Below are 21,345 nucleotides of genomic sequence, written 5' to 3' on the forward strand. Positions count from 1 at the left end.
GAGTGATTTGCAGAGGACTCTTCAGTTTCCTCCATCATGGCAGAAAGGTGAAAGCAGAGGAGGATACAGCAGCAACCACGTCTGCGAAATGTTGAGAATGTCGTTCTGTTTGTTGTACTTTTTATGGCACGCCTTTCTGTCTTCCTCATGCTATTGTGACTTTTTGGTTTTGTTTATCCACAGCATAAAAATGATTACATAATACATATTTTTGTATTTACACAGGAAGTTGAAATAGAGCCTTAATGTCGGATGAGTTTTTATGAGGTTTTTTTTTTTGGACTTCACAGAGGAGGATTGAGTCGCCTCGTTCCCAGAACACATGTGTATTAAACCAGTCAGGTGAGTTGTAAACAATAGTGAAAATAGACTGTACATCTATTTTGGGAACATCCTGAGCAAGAGGAGAAGTACAGTGTATGATATTCAGCAGACGTAAAGGCGACTGAGTTTAAATTAACCTGAGATAGCGGCTGTAGGTTTAAGCCATTTGCATACTGTAAAATAATGGAGAAGTACAGGCAGGTAACATTGAGTGCAGCAAGAAGGTAAATATCACAAGACAGGACACAGAGCTGCATTTTTATTAATATTTTTATGTTATTTATCAGGCACAGATGGCCCTAAATTTCACTGAATGAGGTCCAAAGGTTAGAAAGTTATAAATTAGAAATAATGAAGCATGCTAGGAGAGTGTACAATGTCCAATGTTGCATAGTGTCATATCTAACGTCAGTTTTATGTCCGTTTGGTCTTGCATTTGCTGTACTTTTCTTAAATAAATACTCACTGGGGTGTGTGGGGCCATGATGTTGGTTAAAGGAAGGTTTCAGGGCTTAAATACTCACTGATACTTTATCTATTTTAGTTACAAGTTGATGGGAGAGAGAGAGAGAAAGAGGAGAAGAGAAAGTGAATGTAGAAGCCAACCTCCGCATACATTCCTGCAGATTTGCTGGTCAGTGAATGTTACACGTAGTTGGTCTCCTCAGTGTTTGTTTACTTGCTGGCTTTCCTGTTGAAATTATACTGTCTAAACAGCTGGAAATCTGTATCTTGGGTTATCTTCAGATTCCCTTTGTGTTGCAACTCTCGATGATTATTTAACTAGCATCAATGAGGTGAAAAATAGCAGACAGGCACAACATACAGTCAGGGGACAGTGAATTAAAAGTATAAGCTTCAAAATACGGTTCTACATTAAAAAATGTACTGTCACATGTACGTAGTGAATTAAAAAGCATATTTTCTCATTAAAACTCTCCCAGAATGATAATACTTACCGCACAAAGGGTGCACATACTTCCAAATCGCAGTATACTTGAGTAGGTGCACTTGCATCATGCAGAAGCTCATTCGGAAAAGGTTTTTTTCAGGGAGTGATTTTTAGTGAAATCACAGCTATCCCTGCGAAAATGTAGCACAACTACAGCAAGCACTGTCACAATTCATGCAGGCTCGCAGTATATGATTATACCTGGCGTCCATCTGGCGCTAAAACCTGCAGCTGCACCATCTTCACAGCAGTGTAAGTGTGTTTGCTGATGTTGTAAAATTGCTTGTTTGGCAATATAAGGAAATATTACTGCACCAATAAACATGTTTGATTGGAAAAAACAAATAACATAGGGTAGGCTGGTTTTATGGTGATGCTCTTTTGTTTTTATGATAGTATATTGAATTATATATCGTCATAAAATAAGGCATGCTTCCCTATCACAGGTGGCACAAGTACGCCCGTTCTTTACTCAGTAGTACAGAAGTACTTTGGTTCTTGTAGTATTTAGGCTGAAATGGGTTTTGGTGTGGAGAAGGTGCAAAATTATGCAAAAATTAAAAAAATAAAGATGAATAATTCCCCTCAAATGCATTAAAAGTAACATAATGAGCCTGTTTTGAAAAGATAAGGAGTAGAAAGCACAGATGTGTGTTAAAATGTAAGGAGTACAAGTAATATGTCATAAAAACATATACTCCTGCAAATTATACACACAGTAACACAGTATTTGTACTTTGTTGCTTCACACCTACTTTCCCTAGATAACATTTCATGGCTTCTCTGTTTCTTAATGCTGATGTACAAAGAAATGATCTTCTTTTTGTGAGTATTTCTCTTGCTCTAAGAGTTTCCAGTGAGAAGTATTTGTAACGCAGTATTTGGTACTTTTACCTGGAGTGAAGTGTCCGATCACTTCCTGCATCACCACCCCTGCAGCCTGACCTTTGACCTGCCCCTCTTCCTCCCTGTTTACCTCATCTTCATCCTATTTGCATAGCTGGACCACAGCGCGCGCGCTCGCCTGCGCACGCCCCCGCGCTCACCTGGCACGCGCCTGTCACGCTCGCAGCAGAGGCAGACGCGGACTTTTCCAAACTGCGGATTTTGAGCAGAAAAGCGGATGTTTTTGACTTTTTTACACGCCTTCAACGCTGAAAAGTGTTTGCTGGCGGTGTGTTATGATATTAAAATGATGGCGGAGGATTTTGAGGCGTAAAGACGAAGAGAAAAATTAACCGTGAGCTGATTAACACGGTTAACGTCAAAGGAAGAGACGTTAAAGCTAATAAACAATGAGGTAAGGTTATTTTTTTTAATCTTTACAAACATTACTTTTCTTTACATTACATCAAATGCTTCAACAGCCACGTTAAACACACACATCCCATTGTTTCTCTGTCCTTTTATTCAATTAATTCGTCCCCTTGAACTTTTTTAAAATAACCTTAGATATCAGTTAATATAAGAGAATTAGCTTAAGAATTAAGCTAGCAGTTAGCTATGCTATGTGACTAATAAATGGGGTTTTTCATAATAAGAGACGACTGCATGCTTTTATGTTTGGCTACCTGATGGTGAAGTGGTTTTTATCAAGGTTTACACCTGCTGCTATCATCCGCCACCCACAGATGAACCTTGTTAGATGTTAAAGATAGCTTTGTGAGCACACTGCTTCATTTTTTTATTTACCACTGGTGACTACAGATTTGTGCCATAACTAAAGTTGGAGCTGTGGCTATGCATTTGCTTTATTTATTAACCTAAATTGGAGGAAAATACATTCATGTCGCAGGAATAACTGAAGAAATTAGACCATATCTTCACTATAAACAAATAGAGCTAAAACAACTAGTAGGTTTAATTACTTTTTCAAGCAAAAATGTCAATTGTTTGCTGGTTGCACCCTCCCAGATAAAAGCATTAGCTGCTGTTTTCTCTCCTATAAATTAACCAAATATTTTTCACTTGTTTCTGACATTTAAACAACTAGGCTAATGGATTAATATAGAAAATAATGGACAGATAACTCTATAATAAAAAGAAAGTTAAGTGAGGAGATATCAGTCAGTATCTGCACTTATTATGATTGGTTGATTTTACTGATACACTCATTTAAAAGTGACTGAAAAGTCAAATTAACTGGCCCCACCTTTATGTTAATTTGGGAAACACTGAATAAACTAGATCATCTAACTAAAATTTAAAAACTAAACACATATAAAATAACATAACATGTTCCTGGCTTCATTTTGAATCAAAGGGGCTCAGTTAGTTTTGGAAAATCCCTCTTCTTTTTCTGAAGAGCTTTACAGACGAGCAGAACAGAGTAGTGAAACCGGCAGACAGGAAAAAGGACACCAGTGGAACAGCAGTTCACATAAGTAAGAACAATAAATGTACTGTCATTAGCACATAGTGTCACACAGACGCACAGCAGCCTACCTCCTTTTTTAAAAGTGTACAAAAGAAACCAGATGGATGTTGTTTCATGTAAAAGGAAACAGCGTAAGGTTGGTCTGCTACACTGGCCAGGTCAAGTTAGGTGAATGGATGAATCAGATGAATTACTATTTAATCCCCCCATGATTTTGCTATTAAATCAGATGTGCACCTGTGGCAGACGAGACGGATTAAAGGGAGTTTTTTTAATCCTGGAATTAATCGTGCTATTGAGGTATGAGGAAAATAGTTGGTCCTGGATTGAGTACAGTCTGTACAGCACTGTGACATACAGTTGTGATCAGATGGCAGAAGCGAAAAGAGGATAGCAACACAGAGGCAGAAAAAATGTTCTCAACGTGCACTGGACTGGGTGCGTCTCTGACATTTCATTCCAGTACACACCTGAACAGTCTGTATGTGTGTTGTGCATGAGTGTGTGTCATGGGGGAAAGAGCCTGCAGCTAGACTAACAAGTTTTCTGCATAATGGGGAAATGACTACAAGAGGTTTGTCGCTAAAATGGCATTAAAACCACACGTCGGTATGACTTCAGTGCAGTTTGTGTTGGACTTTGCTTGTGGCACAGACATAAGTGAATATACATGTTTATTGTGTGCTGATTGTGTTCTAACTTCATGTTTTTTTGGCAGTTAGAGTCTTCTTCCATCCAGTATGGATCAGCACTCATCAACAGAGATTATGCTGTGGTTTAAGAATCGTTACCAGTGATCCTTGGAACCTTAACGGATCTATGAAACCTCAGAAAGAACGTATATCTTCATCTTGATCATCTATTTTGATGATATCTTCTCAGCTGGAGGAGAGTATTCAAAACAGAAGAGCAGGACTCCTGCTGGAATAGTCCTAAAATTGTCAAGAGTCTGTTTTAATTGATTTAATCTGGCACAGAGACGTAGGTGGAAGTTTTCCCTGCTGCACAGACAGCTGATACTTGCCAAAGAAAAAGATAAAGAAGTAGACACTATTCGAGAGTGTGTTTATCATGTAGGTAAGTGAAAAGAAGAGACAGACAGACAGATAACACAAAGTGACAAGTTGATAGACGGTGAGATCTCGCACACTCACACAGGTCACAATGCCAGACGAGTCACAGGGTTTACAGGGAAAGGGGAGGCCTGGAGACGAAGCATCACAGGTGTCTTTAGTGCCAGACTTTAAGGTCGTCTCCAATGATGATGGGGAGGGCAAAATCACTGGAGGTAATATCGTGGAGCTCGACGACTTCAATCAAACGACGGGCGGTGAAAAACAACCTGGACAAAGCAGTGACACTAACATTTCGCCATCAGGGCTCAGTGAATCCCAAGTTTCTGTAGAGGTGGGTGTGGCGAAAACAGCGCAAGCTCCTGAACCTTTCAAGGCCAATTCGTTGTTGAGGGGAACAGGTGTGACCCTGCAGGCTACGGGTCACGATGCCCCGATCAACGCTTCCTCTGATAGGCCACAAACTGACAACAGTACCTCATTGCAAACCAACGGCTGCAGCGACTCTGACTACAGCAGCACAAAATCCAGCCCTGGTTACGCTTGCACTAGTTTCAGCACTGACCTCTGTGATGAGGAGTTACGTGAGCTCGATGGAAGCTCCTTTGAAAAGATGAACACTATCTCTCCAGTCAATTTGTCTGGACCCAGTTTAGATGCTTCTTCCAACAAAAACACCAAAAATAGTCCTGATGATGATCGAGGAGATTCCAAAACAGACTTGAGTGTTAAACCAAAAGTTGAAAACTCACTCAGTAGCACTTCGCCCACATTCCCTGATGCTTCATCAGTCAACCAAACAAGGGACAGCTTTGATGTCCGGTCATTTGAGGAGGACAGAGACGAGGACAGGCGGAGCACGACGTCCAGGCGGTCTGTGAAAGACGGGATGTGTTGCTGCTATCAGGCGTTCCACAGGGCTTTTCTGCAATGTGTGGAGGAGACCCCGGCCATGCTGTCTGGACTGGTGCTGTCTCTGGCCTTCTGTGTGGCCATCATTGTCCTCATTCCCACCACAGGAAGGGTGAGGCATAGAGAGAGTGTGTGTGTTTGTGTGTGTGTGAGAGAGTGAGGGTATGTTATGTACTGTATGTACCTACTTTATTGATGAATTGTTTCGGTAGTCAAAAATAGTGAAAATTGGCCATCACAATGTCCCAAAGCCCAAGGTAACCTCTTGAAATGTCTTGTTTTGTCTGATCAAATGGTCAAAACCAAAAGGTATTCAGTTTACTGTGATATATGATGAAGAAAAGCAAGTCCTCACACTGGAGATTTTTTTTTTTTATATTTTAGCTTAAAAAATGACTGAAAAGATGAGTGCATTAGTTGCTCCCCTATGTATGTAAGGAAAACTAATCCCAGAATTGATATGGAATGAGGAAGGCACAGTAGTGATGATGTTTTGACAGATAAGGAAGAAATAAGAGGACATTAAAGATGGCCAACACTATCACTTTGCTGAAAAGGGTTTTACAACCAACTTCATCGGGATCCTAAGAAATACAGCATTAAACGTGCTGACGTTCTTGTGCTTCAGTCGGTCCACAAGACTTCTCATTCCCACAAAACACTAGCACACATTACAGGTCGTCTGTATCAATGTGCAGTCAAAAAGACAGTCGAAACACAACAAGTTACTGTTTAATGTCTCCCCTGTTTTTGAACTTACAATAATGCTTAGGTATTACAGTAAACTAAGTTGTCAGTGGGCCTCATTGATCTATGGACACTTTTTCTTGTGGAGCTCTTCTGTTCCACATTATCTGCAAAAACTCTAAAGCGCTGTGTGCTTTTTTTTCCTTAGGTAACTCGAAGAGGATGTGAAAAAGCTTTTAGCTGAACTTGAGACTATTGAGATCTGTGGTGTTACGACTATTATACGGGGAAAAATGAAGCGAAATTGTATTTTTTAACAGGAACTGGTGCTTTTTTCTTCATGATGAACAGAAATGATAGAAGCACGGGGATTATGGTCCATCATATTAAATATCTGTTATGTTTTAAATGTATGTAATGACTCAGCTGTTTCTTCCACAATTTATGAATGAATTTGTAAATAGGCTGGTGTCCATTAACAAATGAAAAAGCATGTTAGCAGCAATAACTGTTTATTCCCTGAAAAAAGAGCAAAGTATCACACATCATGTTACCTTGCGAAGATGAAAATACCTTTACTTCACATGGCCGGAGTAGATTAAAAGCATTGCTAGCTGTTTAACGCTGTTTAAAGCTCTGATGAATAAAGGCATTCTGATTTTAGTCCGTAGTATAAAGCAGACTGGTGCTTTTTGTATATAGTAAACAGCTGAGTCAAAATAGGTCAATGCTAAGTAGGTCTTTGCAAATGCATATTGATATGAAGTGCTCCCATTCCTCTGTTTGTGTCTGTTAATGAAACTACACAGCATCTATCTACCTTTGAGGATATAATTGCCCTTTTGCAGGTTTAACTTTAAGACACTTGAGACTCATTTGCTGTTTTCACTCGTCTCTTCACAGAACAGCGATGACCATGAAGGTGCTCTGTCGGTGGTGTGTGTGGTTCTCTGTCTGAGTGCCATCCTGCTCGTCTGCCTGCCCTGGCTGGCCACAGTGAGGCGCTGTGGAGGAGCGCTTGCCCTCTTCGTCTGGGGGACGCTATACATCACTGCCATAGTTTTCATCTTCACGGAAGAACTTATCTCTACATGGGAACAGGTTAGAGGGCACAAAAAGAGAAAATTGATGAGTGCTGTTCTTAAACTTTTATTGACCTCAATCTTTTTTTTTCACATTTCTGCTTCCTCTCCTCCGCTCTTCTCAGGTAGCGTTCTTCCTCTTCCTCTCTCTGAGTGTGTACACAGTGCTGCCTCTCTCTATGGCCTGGGCCCTAATGGTTGGGATATGGACCAGTGTTTCGCACATAATCATCATCAGTGTCTACGTCCCTGTCACAAGGCCAGAGACACCAGACCTGGCTGTGCAGGTAAAGACTTGTTGTGTTCGCATACATTTAACTAAGTAGTTTGACATTTTGTGAAATTTTCTCATTCAATTTCTTTCAGAGAATTAGACGAAACAATGTCAGTGAGATAGATTAAGCTAGAGCAATGAGTGGGGTTGCTTTGCTTGGCAGGAATACTGGAAAACAGCTCAAAGTTACAAAGAAATCCTCCTATCTACCTTCTGAAGCTCGCTAATGATTAACATAATGTTTTAGATACTGAAGGTTTCCCATTTTATTTTCAGTATTAACTTCTTGCTGCTTATCAAACAGTATCTCTCCCATAATGTGTCCATGCGAGTGCATATTAAAGTATTGTTGGAGAAATGATTTGCTTCAGATGTAAATATATACAAAAATGTGCTAATGACGTTCACTTCCAAATAGATGTGACCAAATTCAAATATTGTGTTAGGCTTGTGCCTACACAGTATCGTTTACAAGCAGGTTTAACAGTTAACTAGAAAAAATGCAAATGATCTGCATCACTCCTAAACCAGTTTGAGGTCTTCAGTTAGTAATAAAATGCATTAAAATTCACAGTAATCATGTCCAGATTTATAAATATCAGCTTTTTCTGTCGCTGACAATACAATAGTGGCTCTTCTACTTTGCTCTTTTTGTACTGGCAATACAATAATCTCATTTTCTCCCCTCTTCGACTTTGACTTCCTTGACTCAGCTGGTGGCGAACGCAGTGCTGTTTGTGTGTGTGAACTGCATCGGGATTTTCCACTTGTGGATGACCGAGCATGATCTCAGGATATCCAATCAGAAGAGAGAAGAGTTCAGCGCCATACGCTCCCAGAAGGAAATATGGAAATATCAGCAGGTTAAAACAGTGCCTTCAACTCATTCAACAGTACAGCTGTATTTCAAATTCAAAATAGCCTCTTTGCATGAATTTATTTTCATATAATTTCTTCATTGACTCTGCTTGTCTTCATTTATTGTCGTCCAAATCCCATCTCCCATTAAAAAAAACCATCCTGAATCAGCTCAGCCTTTACTGACTTCACCTATAGTGATTCAGTTGTGATTAGTTTCATTGACTAATTCATGTATTAAATCAAGTGAATATTGATACTCCAGTTGCTACAATTACTTGCAGAAACACAATTGACAAACAATTTAAATTCTCATGTATTTTCTAGGTCTCTTCTGTGCAGCTTTGTTTTAAATACTCTGAATTTAAAATCGTTACGTGTAATAGCTCTCATTAAAGGGCTCTTTACCTGGACAGCCTGGCTTTTGGTTACTGTATGCTCTTCTGGCTGTTAGGTCAATACATTAATCATTCACTTGTCTGAAGCCCAGCAGAAATAGAATAGGCAAACCTAAATGGAGACCATTCACAGCAGGTAAACAAATAGATGAAACATGATCCACTAAGTAAACAGGCATTGCTTCAAAGAGGCTATGATGGTCGCCTATTTCTTTTACAGCTTTTGTGAACACATTGTCAACCTCTGTAAGACAGAAATCCAATGACCCAGTGTAAAAGGTTTCAAAACTCATCACCCACCTTCCCCACACCAATATTTACCCCCGCCTCATCCAATCTCTCTGTCCTTTGCAACAGGAGCAGCTTCTCCTGTCGGTGTTGCCACGATACATTGCCATGGAGCTGAAAACTGAGGTGATAAAGAGGCTTTTCAAACCCAAGGGCGATAAGAAGAATGAACCCAACTTCCACAACTTTCATAGCCTCTATATACGGCAGCACAAAGACGTCAGGTGATGATCATACCGTTACTTTGTTAAGGAATATGTGAGCTTTTCAGAATATTACAGACCGATTTGCTCTCGCGGTGCACATGGTTGCTTTTATGGAATAACTTGTATTCAACTCTCGCGGTGGTAGTAGGCTAAGCAAGATATTTCAGACGTCCTCTCCAGCAATGCTTTCCAGCTCCTCCAGGCAAATCCTGAGGTGTAAAAGGACGGATGTGGTATATAATCTCTCCAACATGTTCTGGGTTAGAACATGCCCAAATGCCCAAACCACCTCAATTGGCTCCCTGGTATCGGCGATCTCGTTCTTTCAGGCACTACTCAATGCTCATGATCATAGATCGACAGGAAAATCGACTCTGACTCAGCTCCCTCTTCACCACAGCGGTACAGTACAGCACCCACATTACTGCTGACGTCAGTCCATTTGTCCATTTTACTCGTACTTGTGAACAAGACCCAGAGATACTTGAACTCCTTCACTTTGGGTAGCAGCTCACTGGAAGAAATTCATCGCTTTCTGGCAAAGAACCATGGCCTCATACTTGGAGGTGCTGACTTTAATCCTGACCACTGCTGGAGGTCACAGTGTGAAGTCAACAGAACTACATCATCTGCAAAAAGCAGAGATGCAATTCCCCAAATGGACTCACACTGGAGGAGTCCTACACCCACTGAGAATGCATTTGACTTGCTGAGAATACAGACACAGCTCTCACTTTGGTTATACAGGGACAGGATGGCACGTAGCAGGGGCCCCAGTTCCTCATACCCCCTAAATACCCCCACAGGATTCCCTGACAATCATGTTAACAAGCCTTCTCCAAATTCACAAAGCACATGTAGAGTGGATGGGCAAACTCCCATAATACCCAGCAACCCTGTCGGGGTAAAGAGGTTGTTCACTGTTCCACAGCCAGAATGCAACCCACATTTCTGCTCCTGAATCTGAGGTTCAACAATCAATTGGAGCCCCATTTACCAACCTCCTTTCAAAGACCGCATGTGAATCTCCACCAAATGAGCTGCAGCATCTCGCCCCAAAGAGGGAAACTGGGGCCCCCCTCTGGGTCCAGACCTTGGAGGGGAGCTTTTGTTAAATCTGTATTTGTTTACATTTTGGAAAATTGGCTCAAAAGTAAGCTGAATAAGCAACTGTTGGCAGTGTACCCATGGATGTGCAGACAACTATGATTCTCAGACTAATTCTGTAATTATAAGAGGTTTATGGACATTTATCATATCCATCGGAGATGATGATATCCTCTTTGTATTGTGTGTGTTCAGAATTGAGAGTTATCACCTCTTATCATCATATAGAGAAACTATGTGTCTGATATTTTATGTCTGTCTCTGGGTTTGTGTAGCATCCTGTATGCAGACATTGTGGGCTTCACAAAGCTGGCCAGTTCCTGCTCACCAGAAGAGCTGGTCGCTGTGCTCAACAAGCTCTTTGGCAGATTTGATGACATCGCCAAGGTGAAACTAGCAGCACACCCAGCTCAAAATAAAACTTCTTATTTCTTCACAAAGAGCAGTTTTGTGTTATGAACCATTTAATTCTGTGTCTGACTGTCTGTCTCCGTTTCTTTCTGTCCGTAGAAGAATGGGTGTCTTCGCATTAAGATATTGGGTGACTGCTACTACTGTGTATCTGGTCTACCTGACCCCATTCCCACCCACGCCAGGAACTGTGTTCAGATGGGGCTGGACATGTGCTCTGCCATTAGGTCGAGTTAACAAACGTTTTTTGTCCCACAGCACTATTTAATGTGTTTTTCCAGACACAGGAATAAAAGTTATTCAGTGCTCTTAATTTGCATTTGATGTAATCTGTGCTCAATGCAGCTTCCTCATCGTTCTCATGACATGGTTATTTCAATACTTTCCTCTACAAGTAAAACCACTTTTTATATTATAGCTCAAAGCACATTGTGACAGAGTGTGGAAGCACCATACACTTTCAGGCAAAATACGAGGAGATGAAAGAGAAACATATTTCATACATAAATCCTTAATCCCTATGTCTTTGTCACACAAAGATCTGCACTATATTTCTTGCCATCTTTTTTTTTTGTCTTTTTAGTACTATGCATACAACCCAGAAAAAAAATATTGAATAAAAATTCATTTCAAACGGCTTGACACCACAATTTGTGCCAGAAGTTAGCAGGACTGAATGTTTTTGCTCTGTTAATCTGATTTTACTGATGCTTTTATCTCCATGTAGTAATCTGCGAGAAGCGACAGGGGTTGAGATCAGCATGCGTGTTGGTGTTCACACTGGCAACGTGCTCTGTGGTGTGATCGGCTTGCAGAAGTGGCAATACGACGTGTGGTCACATGACGTTACGTTAGCCAACCACATGGAGTCTGGAGGTCTTCCTGGGTGAGGAAATCTTAAAATCTGCTCAGAGACAATAAAATTCTGAGTAGGTGTAGATGATAAACGAGCCAGTCTCGAAGCACAGACTCCAGTCTGTATCTGTATCCAAGAACTGTCTCTGTAAATTGTACTTTTCATGTGTATTATTTGTATTTTGTAAAAGATATCAGCGCTACACAATCATCCACTTTCTCCACTACAAGCAGCAATGTTTTCTTTTGTTGTCGTTTTTTTTTTTCAAACTTTAATTACACAAGCAAAGAGAATATGGACCAGTAAAGTCAGTTGTTTGTGAGCGGTAAGCTAGTGGTTAATATTCTGTGGCCAATCAAAGAAGGGTTGACAGTGGGGAAAAAAGAAAGTAGAACATAATAGTTAAAAGCTTGACTAAGCTTAACAAATAGACCTTTGTTCTATTGGACATTTTCTGTGGGGACCTTTGAAAGTTCTACTGGAGTATATCTGTGACAGGATACATTTGAGGTTTGTTGCCTCCCTATATTGTTTTATATAATAATTTTCTTATTTATTATTGTTAATAGGCGAGTCCACATTACAGAGGAGACACTGCAGCACTTGAATGGAGCGTATCAAGTGGAGGAGGGGAACGGGGGCAGTCGGGATCCTCTTCTTACTGGAAGAAAAACTTACCTGGTGATTGACCCCCACAAATCGGACAGCATTTCCAGGAAACCTAAATTAGTAGGTCTAACTTTTGTCTAACTTTTTTGTGTATCATCACTCCTCATAGTAGTTTAAGAGCAAAGACGGTCTTTGTTTTATCTCTGAAAACAAGTAGACTGCAGATTATCGTTCTCTGTATTAAATGGGCTTTTCTATGGTGCTCGCAAACCTTGCAGACGTGCTCATGATTGAGGCCCTGACCTCTAAACTGCTTTGATCTAATTTCAGGGAGTGATATACAAACAAGAAAATTACAGTTCAAGAGGGGTAAAAACATCAAGTAAAATAAAGTATCCTCGTCCTTAATTTCAGGCAAACACTCTTGTATTAGGAGAGACCAGGCAGCGGGCGTCGGTCCGGATGTCTCAGTACCTGCAGTCCTGGCGGACTATCCACCCCTTCGCAGACCTAAGCAACCCTGATAACGCGCCCTCCAAGAAGCCAGTCATCCCCTCCAGTGCTGTGACGAACCAGTCACAGCTGTCTGCGGTATGTATTTGTGCTGCTCCCCTCCTTGTGACTGAGTTTCTCTCCCATATTGGGGGACGCACAGTAGACACACACATGTATACAGAAATCACATAAATCATGTTGTTTTCTACTTGCAATCACACATAGCTTTTCCAGAAACACTTGATCTTAGTAGGCACCTCTGAGTCTTTGTCTTTTTCTCAGTGTTTGATCATAACATTTGTATTGTGTACTTGAGTAAAGTGACATTAGGTATGATACGTGTGTGTTTGCTTCAGGAAAGACCACCTTGCCAGAACAACCCCAACTGGTAAGTTCTCAGATGTACAAAAACAGAAATAAGCTAAATTAACTTAAGTAGAATAGGAATAAAGGATGCAGCTCTTTGTGTTGAAGCACTAATGAAGTCATTCAAGGTGAATGTGAGTGTTTTTGTAAATTAGATTCTTTGTAAATGTAGGTTCTGGAGGATTGTCTTGCTCTCTACTATCCCACTATTTGAATCAAGAATACAGTAAAGTATTTTAATAGTTAAAACTGTTGCTAATGTGATATCTGTTTTTTCTCAGTTTGGTTGTGGATAATGGTGTTAGGGGATCACTGGACACGCTGGACACTGCAAGGTAAGTTTTCAATGCCATAAGAAGTTAACACAGAAGTTATGAAAATTAGGCCTTATTGATCTTTGTAAAAACAGATCATTGTATTGATTTCTTCCTTATTATGTACTTTTGTGATACATTCTCCAGTCTGTACTCCTTATTTTGGGGTCGAACCTGCCAGTTTCTTGTCCATCCCTCATTTGATTCTTATTCTAATTTGTCACGAAGGTGGAGATTAAAGAAGCTCAACTGTTTGACCCTGCTGTTCAATGACCTGAGCCTGGAGAGACAGGTAACTGTCCCTGTAATGTCATGCACCATACATACCAATTTGGTGTTATGCTTAGTGTGATCTCATCACAAGATAGATATCAGTCAAATAGAGTAGAAATAAGAGACTGTGTTTGGTTCCAGTTTCGCCTGTCGGAGGTAAAGGGTTTACACCAGTCAATGACCTGCATAGCTTTGATCTTCGTTACCCTTTTCACTGTCCAGATGCTTGTCTCTAAGAAGTGAGTAGCACTCACACATGCAACCACATTTAATAACATCCCCTCTCACTAATTATTTTGTTATTTCAAGCTTGTCCAGTCACATACAGTCATATCTACTCCGTCTTGAATGAGGGACAAACAGTGACAACTATTTGTTTCCACCCTCTCCCAGTAACTTTGAGATGGCAGTGTCCTACGGTGCGACCTTCCCTGTGTTGGTGCTGCTTCTGTCCATCGCTTTCACTGGATACTTGGAGGTAAATGAACACTTGTGGTGTGTTTGTAACAACAGAGTATGAATATTGTATTGGTAAGAGGAAGAAATTCAACAAGTCACCAATAAGTAATTGCTTTGTGACACTAAATGAGCATGCAGTGACCCTCTGTGTTAAATGTTTGGATGTATGTTTGTTTTCAGAAGTGGCGTTCCAAGATGCCTTTAAGCGTTCAGTGGATATCGGGGCTGTCCCGTGGCGTCTCCACCAGGGCGGTGTTGCGACTGTTTGTGGTCACTCTCTGTGTGCTCATCACCCTACTTATGGCCATCCTCAACTTTGTGAGTCCCTCATCTGCCTCCCTTTGCTTTTTGTCTAGTATTTCCTTTCATCCATACATGAATTTGTTGTCCTCCTGTTTTTGTCTTTAGTTCTTTCTCCCAGGAAACAACTGCACATCCATTGCCAACAGGACAGAGCTTGAGGGTCTCAAACTCTACACTATGCCTGTAAATACCCACAAATGTCACCATGATATTTATCCATGTTCCATCTTAACTACATGTCTTAATGGGAATCTAACAGTGATGCTCTCTTATGTTATGTTGTGTTTTTTCTGTTTTTCTGAACTTTACTGATAAATCAGGCCTACACCTGATTCTTAATGAGCTTTAGATGGCACAGCACGTCTTAAAAACTACACATTGTCATCTTTTGCTAATATAACAGCAGACCTTGCCAACAAATGCATAAAGTTATCACATTATTATGAAGCCTGTCACCTTTTCTACACATTTTACTTGTTCAGTTATGTTTTAAAAGCCCAGGACGCACAAAGACACACACACACACACACACACACACACACACACACACACAAAACCCTTATAGATTCTTAATTTGTCATACAAAAAAGCATGGTGTGTCCACATATTTTTTTGAATGTCTATAGAAGAATACCTCAGCTTTTCCGCAGCCATGCAACTTTGGAATATCACACATAACTTGTCATGACCCATATTCTTTCTACTCCCGCTGGTCTCTTCCTTCAAACATCCAGTACTACCTGTACTGCTGCTTGCTGGCCATGCTGGGAGTGATCGTGTTCGTCAAAACGTGCTTGTCTGTAAAGGCGCTGCTGCTCACCCTGGCTGTGGTGGTTTACCTGGCCCTCTTCCTCCATGTTTACGCCAAAAGATCCTACTGCCTCATCGAGCTGCTTTACAACGGCACTAAGTGAGTGACACTGTAAATGCACTTACAAGAGGCAGAGGCAGCAGAGAAGCTCCGCTTTTTGGTGATGTTAATTTTATTCTATTTTCTTTTGGTGTTGAAATAATAAATTTTTTTTTTTTTTTTTTTGACATGGCTCAACATGGTTCCAGATCGTCAAAACTGAGGACTAAATACCTTTGAGTTCTTTAGTTTTGCAACTTTTATTTTTATCACTTTTATCTAAAAGTTGATCACAGTCAATCAGTGAGAAGGAAAATTATTTTACAGATTAATCACCGAATCACATGAAAATAGTTGATAATTGCATCCCCACAGGTTCTATCTATCTAGAGAAAAGCTTGATTAGATTAGTTAAAACATTCACTAACAGCACTGAAACCTAGAATGAGTAGGATTTTCTTAAAAACAATCTATAGACCCAAATACAAAAATAATCCCTGTCAGTGAGCACTCATGACCCACTAGAGTTGTGAAGCTGTGTATATTGTCTTATTGGTGGTAGCCCCCAGCCAGCAGCAACCAGGTGCCAGTTTGTGTGCACACATGCATGAGGAAGCTATGAAAATGATGGATTCAGGGCTGAAAAAAAAAAAAAAATGCAAATACAGTGAGGTGAAATACCAAGAGGCCAATTTTGCATGATGCGTTTACACACCACAACCAACAAATATTATTTCTTCTACCTTTAACGTGTAATCTGAGCTCCTCTGTCCTCTGTTTTGGTCGTCAGGATGGTTTCATTGAGCTAACCCGTACCACACAGAAAACGATCCGCAAAACGAGTCAGAGCTTTTGGTCTGAGATGCTGAGATCCTGTATACAGAACCTTTTAAAAGAAAAAATAATGAATTAAGAAAAGCCAATTGTTATTTCAGTAAGACTTAACAGCTTTAAGTACCATTGCTCAGTTGTTTGAAGCATGTTTTAAGACTTTAACCACTTGGTCATTCTGCTACAGTCAGTCATCAGTCAGTTCAGTCTCTCTCACAGACCTTCTTTAATCCTGCTAAAGCTCACTTTCCATTCGTCCACATTCATTCACCGCTATCTGTAGTCATCATACTGTCTGTGTTGCTCAGCCAAGGTGTTAAGTTTCCTGCCTTTTGTCAGCCACAGTCACAGATTGTGACTCGTTGTCTGGAGTTTCACATCAGCATCAATTATTGAAGAGCTTTCTACAGCAAGAGGCCTGTCTGAGGGAACAGACCCCATTGACTGTGAGATAGAAGACACTGTTGTGTGGGGAGGGAAAAAGAGTGACTGTAGTTTTAGTGATCCAGATTATTATAGTATGGTTCTAATTTGTTTTTGTTTTTTTCAAACAGGCCGGGAGTGCTGAAGGACCCTCAAATCATGTCTGGTGTTTGGCTGGTCATCTTTTACATCGTATCCCTGATACTGGCCAGACAGGTATGTGTGTGTGTTTACAGATGTTTATACAGTTTGTCTTTTCTGTCATTTAAAGTAGTGTGTGTGTGTGTGTGTGTGTGTGTGTCTGTATTGTCTAAATCTAACATCCAGATTAGTTCCTACATATTTACACTCCTCCTTTCTTTCTCAGGATGAGCTGAGCTGCCGCGTAGACTTCCTGTTGGAGCGCTGTTTCCAGGCGGAGAGAGAGGAGATGGAGACCATGGAGAACGTCAACAAGCTCCTCCTTCAGAACGTCCTGCCACTCCATGTCACCCGTTTCTTCATGGGCAAAACTGTTCGCAACCAGGTAAATAAAACACAGCAGAGACGTACAGTAGATTTTCAATTACCTATTCACATCCTGTTTTGTTCTATCAAATCAATTCAATTCAATATCAAACAGATATTAGCTGCTAGTCTACTTGAAAAAGCAGGCTGAATTAGTTTAAATGATGAGACTTGTCTTAAAAAAAAACCCCGACATTTTCAGAACATAGATTAACACCAAAATATTGATTTTGTGGCTTTTTGGTTCCTGTATACATGAGAATATGTTCTAATACTATCACAATCATTAAAGGGATAGTTCAAATTATTTGAAGTGGGGTTGCATGAGGTACTTATCCGTAGTCGGTGCATCACTTACAGTAGATTGCGGTCAGCACAACCCCAGTTTTGAGAATCAGGCAGGAGTCCTGACACAGACGCGAAGCAATGTACTCCTGTGGATGGGGGCAGCAGAAAAACACCTACAAAAAAAAGGCTCACCTAAGAAAAAGAATCAACATCAGCCTAGGTGTATGCTTTATTTAGAATACTTTCACCACTTTACATTCCCATCAGAGAGCCCTTTCAGCAAGGAACTGAAGTCGCTTCAAAGCCACCAGACTCCATTCACAAAAACCTCAAGGTCATTTGACCTTTCTGAAAATGGGAATTACTAGTGTACTGCTGCTTTGATCAGTTAGTTTGCTTGTGTCATTGTGTGACTTTTGTGTGAACTAACATTGTGGTTTATTGATGGAGGCCACAGCAGCACAGCAAACTTCCATGTTCTGCAAGGTAAAATTACTTTTTTTTTCAATGGAGTCCTGTGGCTCTGAAGCAATTAAAGAGAAAGAGAGGCTTCAGTTCCTTCTCAAACGAGCTGTCTGACAGTGATGTAAAGCGGTGAAAGTATTCTAAATATAGTGTGCAGTTAAACTAGTGTTGATTCATTACTACCCCAACGAACCCTGCTTCAAATAATACGAACTGTCATTTAGAAAAAGATGTACATGGTGATTGATGGTCTCAGGTCACAGAGGAAGCCATAGAACATATGTGTACATAAAGAATAATTTATTCTGTAATCTTTTATATATGAGGAATTAAGTGCTTCCCTTTTTAATAACTGTGTTTCAGGACCTGTACAGTCAGTCATATGACTGCGTGTGTGTGATGTTCGCCTCAGTGCCTCAGTTCAAAGAGTTTTACAGTGAGAGTAGCGCCAACAGGGACGGTCTGGAGTGTTTGCGCTTCCTCAACGAAATCATATCAGACTTTGATGAGGTATGAGGAAGAGGATGTTATTATATTCAGCCAGTGTCACATTTCAGCTGTGTCACTAATTGTACTCTCTTTTTCTTTCCTCTCATGCAGCTCCTCTCTAAACCCAAATTCTCTTCAGTGGTGAAGATTAAGACTATCGGCAGCACGTATATGGCTGCTGCAGGGCTGACACACTCGCCTCTAGGGGACGAAAGAAAGGTTTGTTTGTTCCTCAAAGCTTCTTCATCTATTTTTTATTTAATTCCCCTGATGTTTTGTAAATGCTTGTCCAGTACTCTACTTTAGATGCCCTGCTCTGCATTAACATGACCTCTGGCTCCCCCTACAGAAAGTTGAGATGTCCTACAGTCACGTGCGCTCGATGGTGGAGTTTGCCATCGCTCTCATGAGTAAACTGGAGCTTATCAACACGCACTCTTTTAACAGCTTCAAACTCAGGATCGGTGAGTCTGTTCTAGATGAATATTAGAAAGGATGATTTCCGATATATGTTAAATTCCTTGTGCTTGTTTCTGTTTCTTTGTCCCCAAATCTCAGTCTGCCTTTTTAAGGTAAAAACTACTTTGAATGACTAAAAATAATGTAATCTACAGTGACTGACAAACTCATAACAATTCTTAAACTGGATTTCTTCAGGACTGCCTCAGCTGCTAGTCTAATATTTTCTGTTGCATGCAAGACTGTATTTTGATTAGGACATGTTAGCAAAGAGTAATGTTTGCTTTATGTTTATGAATATTCAGCTATCCCTTCCTGTTGTGTACGTGCAGGAATAAACCACGGTCCAGTGATTGCAGGAGTGATTGGAGCCCATAAACCGCAGTATGACATCTGGGGGAACTCTGTTAATGTGGCCAGCAGGATGGACAGCACAGGAGTGTTGGACAAGATACAGGTCAGAGAAAAAGGGTGGAGGTGGTAGAGTAGAGGTGGCTCACATGGTAAAACACATCCTACATCCTATATATAATGCTGGTGTTTTTAAATATCTGCCCTATTTTCACATATTATCAGTTACAATACAGAAACCGTAGTAAGATAGGGCCCAGGTACTTGCTTCAAAGGTTAGGTACACAACTTTTCAAGTCTGTCTTAATGAACATTTGAATTGTTTTCTTGCTGTAATCATTCTGCATTGCTCATACTTGTCATTAAAAGATCCCTCCCTAATGCACTTTCACATTAAGTGATGACAACGAAATCCAGAGTCCTCATTTTGTGCAAAACTGTATTCCAAAGTTTAGTTAATTTAAGGCTTTGACTGTATTAGTGAGACTATTTAAGCGGAAATCTTACAAAGTTAGTCTTTTTAGTATAGAATTCCCACTTTGTGTGTCTCTGGTGTTTCAGGGCTGAGCTGCAGTAGAGGAAAAGTAACCAAAAGAGGGGAAGTTGTTGGGAAATTGACGGATTAATGGGGGGATAACTGGTGACAGAGAAAACCCCACACATTCCCTCTGTAATTCTTTTATCTCTGCTCCCAGGTGACAGAGGAGACGGCCCAGATGGTTGAGAGCGTGGGATACAGCGTGACTCTCAGAGGAGTGATCACCGTCAAAGGCAAAGGGGAACTCACCACCTACTTCATTAACACCGACCAATCGGCTCCTCAGTTCTGACCCCACAGTCGGAGGGTGAACAGACTTACACTCATCATCAGACCCAGGACCAAACGTTACCTGCTAATGCTCATTGGTGTTTGTTATAAGGGTGTATCGGATGCTTTGTCATCTATTGCAGCTAACCTGTGACAAGAATCAAAAATCATATGTTTACCCAGGCCTGCAAACGCCACAAATACCTGCACTGACTCTGTGCTGAAACGGAGAAGTGGCAATGCAGAGGATCACCTGTAAATCTGCTGCCTTTGTCTTTTCGGATGAGACACTAAATACAATCCTGTCCAATTAAATGAAGACTACAACTGGCAACAGAAATGGACCATTTAATGGCAAACCAATGTTGCTTACTGCACGTGTATCTGCACTGTATCTGGGTTATCATGTGAAAGTCCGCATCGCACACTTCTCACTGTTATTCTGAAAAGATATAAACTGAGTTATGCTTTTTTTTGGTACACTCAACATGGCTGAATCAGACGCAGTGATCATGTACGACTAATTTATTGGTAAGAAATAAAGTATTTGTTTTAGATGTACTAAATATTACTGTTTGATGAAGGATATTGTATAAAAGTAGTGTTTTTTATTTAGTTAGTTTCTTATTTGAGGGTTTTGGTACAGAACATAATTCTTTAATTGTAAAAACAAATGGGGTGGATACTTTGTGTACCTGAAACAGATCTGAGATACTGATTGATCTTAAACACTGGATCCTAACGCACAGAGAGTGCCAAGATGAAACTGAGGATGTCATGAGATGATTCACAGCATAAGAAAGCACAAGATTTGTACTGCACTGTTGTTTTTTTCCTTAAGCTGTGGTTCAAATGAAACAACATGAGGGGAAACCCACTCATATCCCCTCTCACACCCCATGAACATGTACAAGTAGTTAGGGCTTTATTTAAGGTGTCGCCTTCACTGCAGCCCAGATATGATGACGTGTTATGCCATGAAAAGTCAGATAACACATTTGACATTGCACTTTCTAAAATGTTGTAGTTTTTCAAGGGAGTTCTGCATTACAATCTAATGCTCTTATATATGAGGGATGCTGTGAATGTGAAAAAAGATGTTCTGTATAGGGAAATATTTTTGTATTGTATTTATAAACTAATAAAAAATATGTGCGTGCGTGTTTGCCTGCTTCCTATGTACATATAAAATGTGTACTTTGCCTATCAAGAAGCGTGGAATTTCCCCCCCGTCTCGGCAACGCCCACTT

The 21,345-nt window shown here is 40.5% G+C and overlaps 1 protein-coding gene across 1 annotated transcript; it reads left to right on the forward strand.

The window, feature by feature from the left end:
• The first annotated feature begins 4,466 nt into the window (after positions 1-4,466).
• Positions 4,467-21,236, forward strand: LOC139222684 (adenylate cyclase type 4-like). The gene is made up of 25 exons (XM_070854527.1): positions 4,467-5,750; positions 7,229-7,426; positions 7,533-7,694; positions 8,395-8,544; positions 9,295-9,449; positions 10,814-10,925; positions 11,049-11,176; positions 11,677-11,835; positions 12,375-12,534; positions 12,829-13,005; positions 13,266-13,297; positions 13,557-13,610; positions 13,818-13,881; positions 14,004-14,101; positions 14,256-14,340; positions 14,502-14,639; positions 14,730-14,807; positions 15,359-15,534; positions 16,860-16,944; positions 17,096-17,254; positions 18,352-18,498; positions 18,589-18,696; positions 18,827-18,941; positions 19,269-19,393; positions 19,983-21,236. Exons 1-25 carry the CDS (start codon positions 4,818-4,820, stop codon positions 20,115-20,117), a joined length of 3,933 nt encoding a protein of 1,310 aa, XP_070710628.1. The 5' UTR covers positions 4,467-4,817; the 3' UTR covers positions 20,118-21,236.
• The last annotated feature ends 109 nt before the right edge of the window (positions 21,237-21,345 follow it).

The sequence above is a fragment of the Pempheris klunzingeri genome, chromosome 23, assembly GCF_042242105.1.
Source record: "Pempheris klunzingeri isolate RE-2024b chromosome 23, fPemKlu1.hap1, whole genome shotgun sequence".
In the NCBI taxonomy this organism is placed as follows: Eukaryota; Metazoa; Chordata; class Actinopteri; order Acropomatiformes; family Pempheridae; genus Pempheris; species Pempheris klunzingeri.

Excerpts from the sequence above, each read along its gene's own strand:
- LOC139222684 (XM_070854527.1), top strand. The coding sequence starts at position 4,818 with ATGCCAGACGAGTCACAGGGTTTACAGGGAAAGGGGAGGCCTGGAGAC. Across the intron at positions 9,450-10,813 it reads CGGCAGCACAAAGACGTCAG|CATCCTGTATGCAGACATTG; the intron begins GTGATGATCATA and ends GGGTTTGTGTAG. Across the intron at positions 14,341-14,501 it reads CTTTCACTGGATACTTGGAG|AAGTGGCGTTCCAAGATGCC; the intron begins GTAAATGAACAC and ends GTTTGTTTTCAG.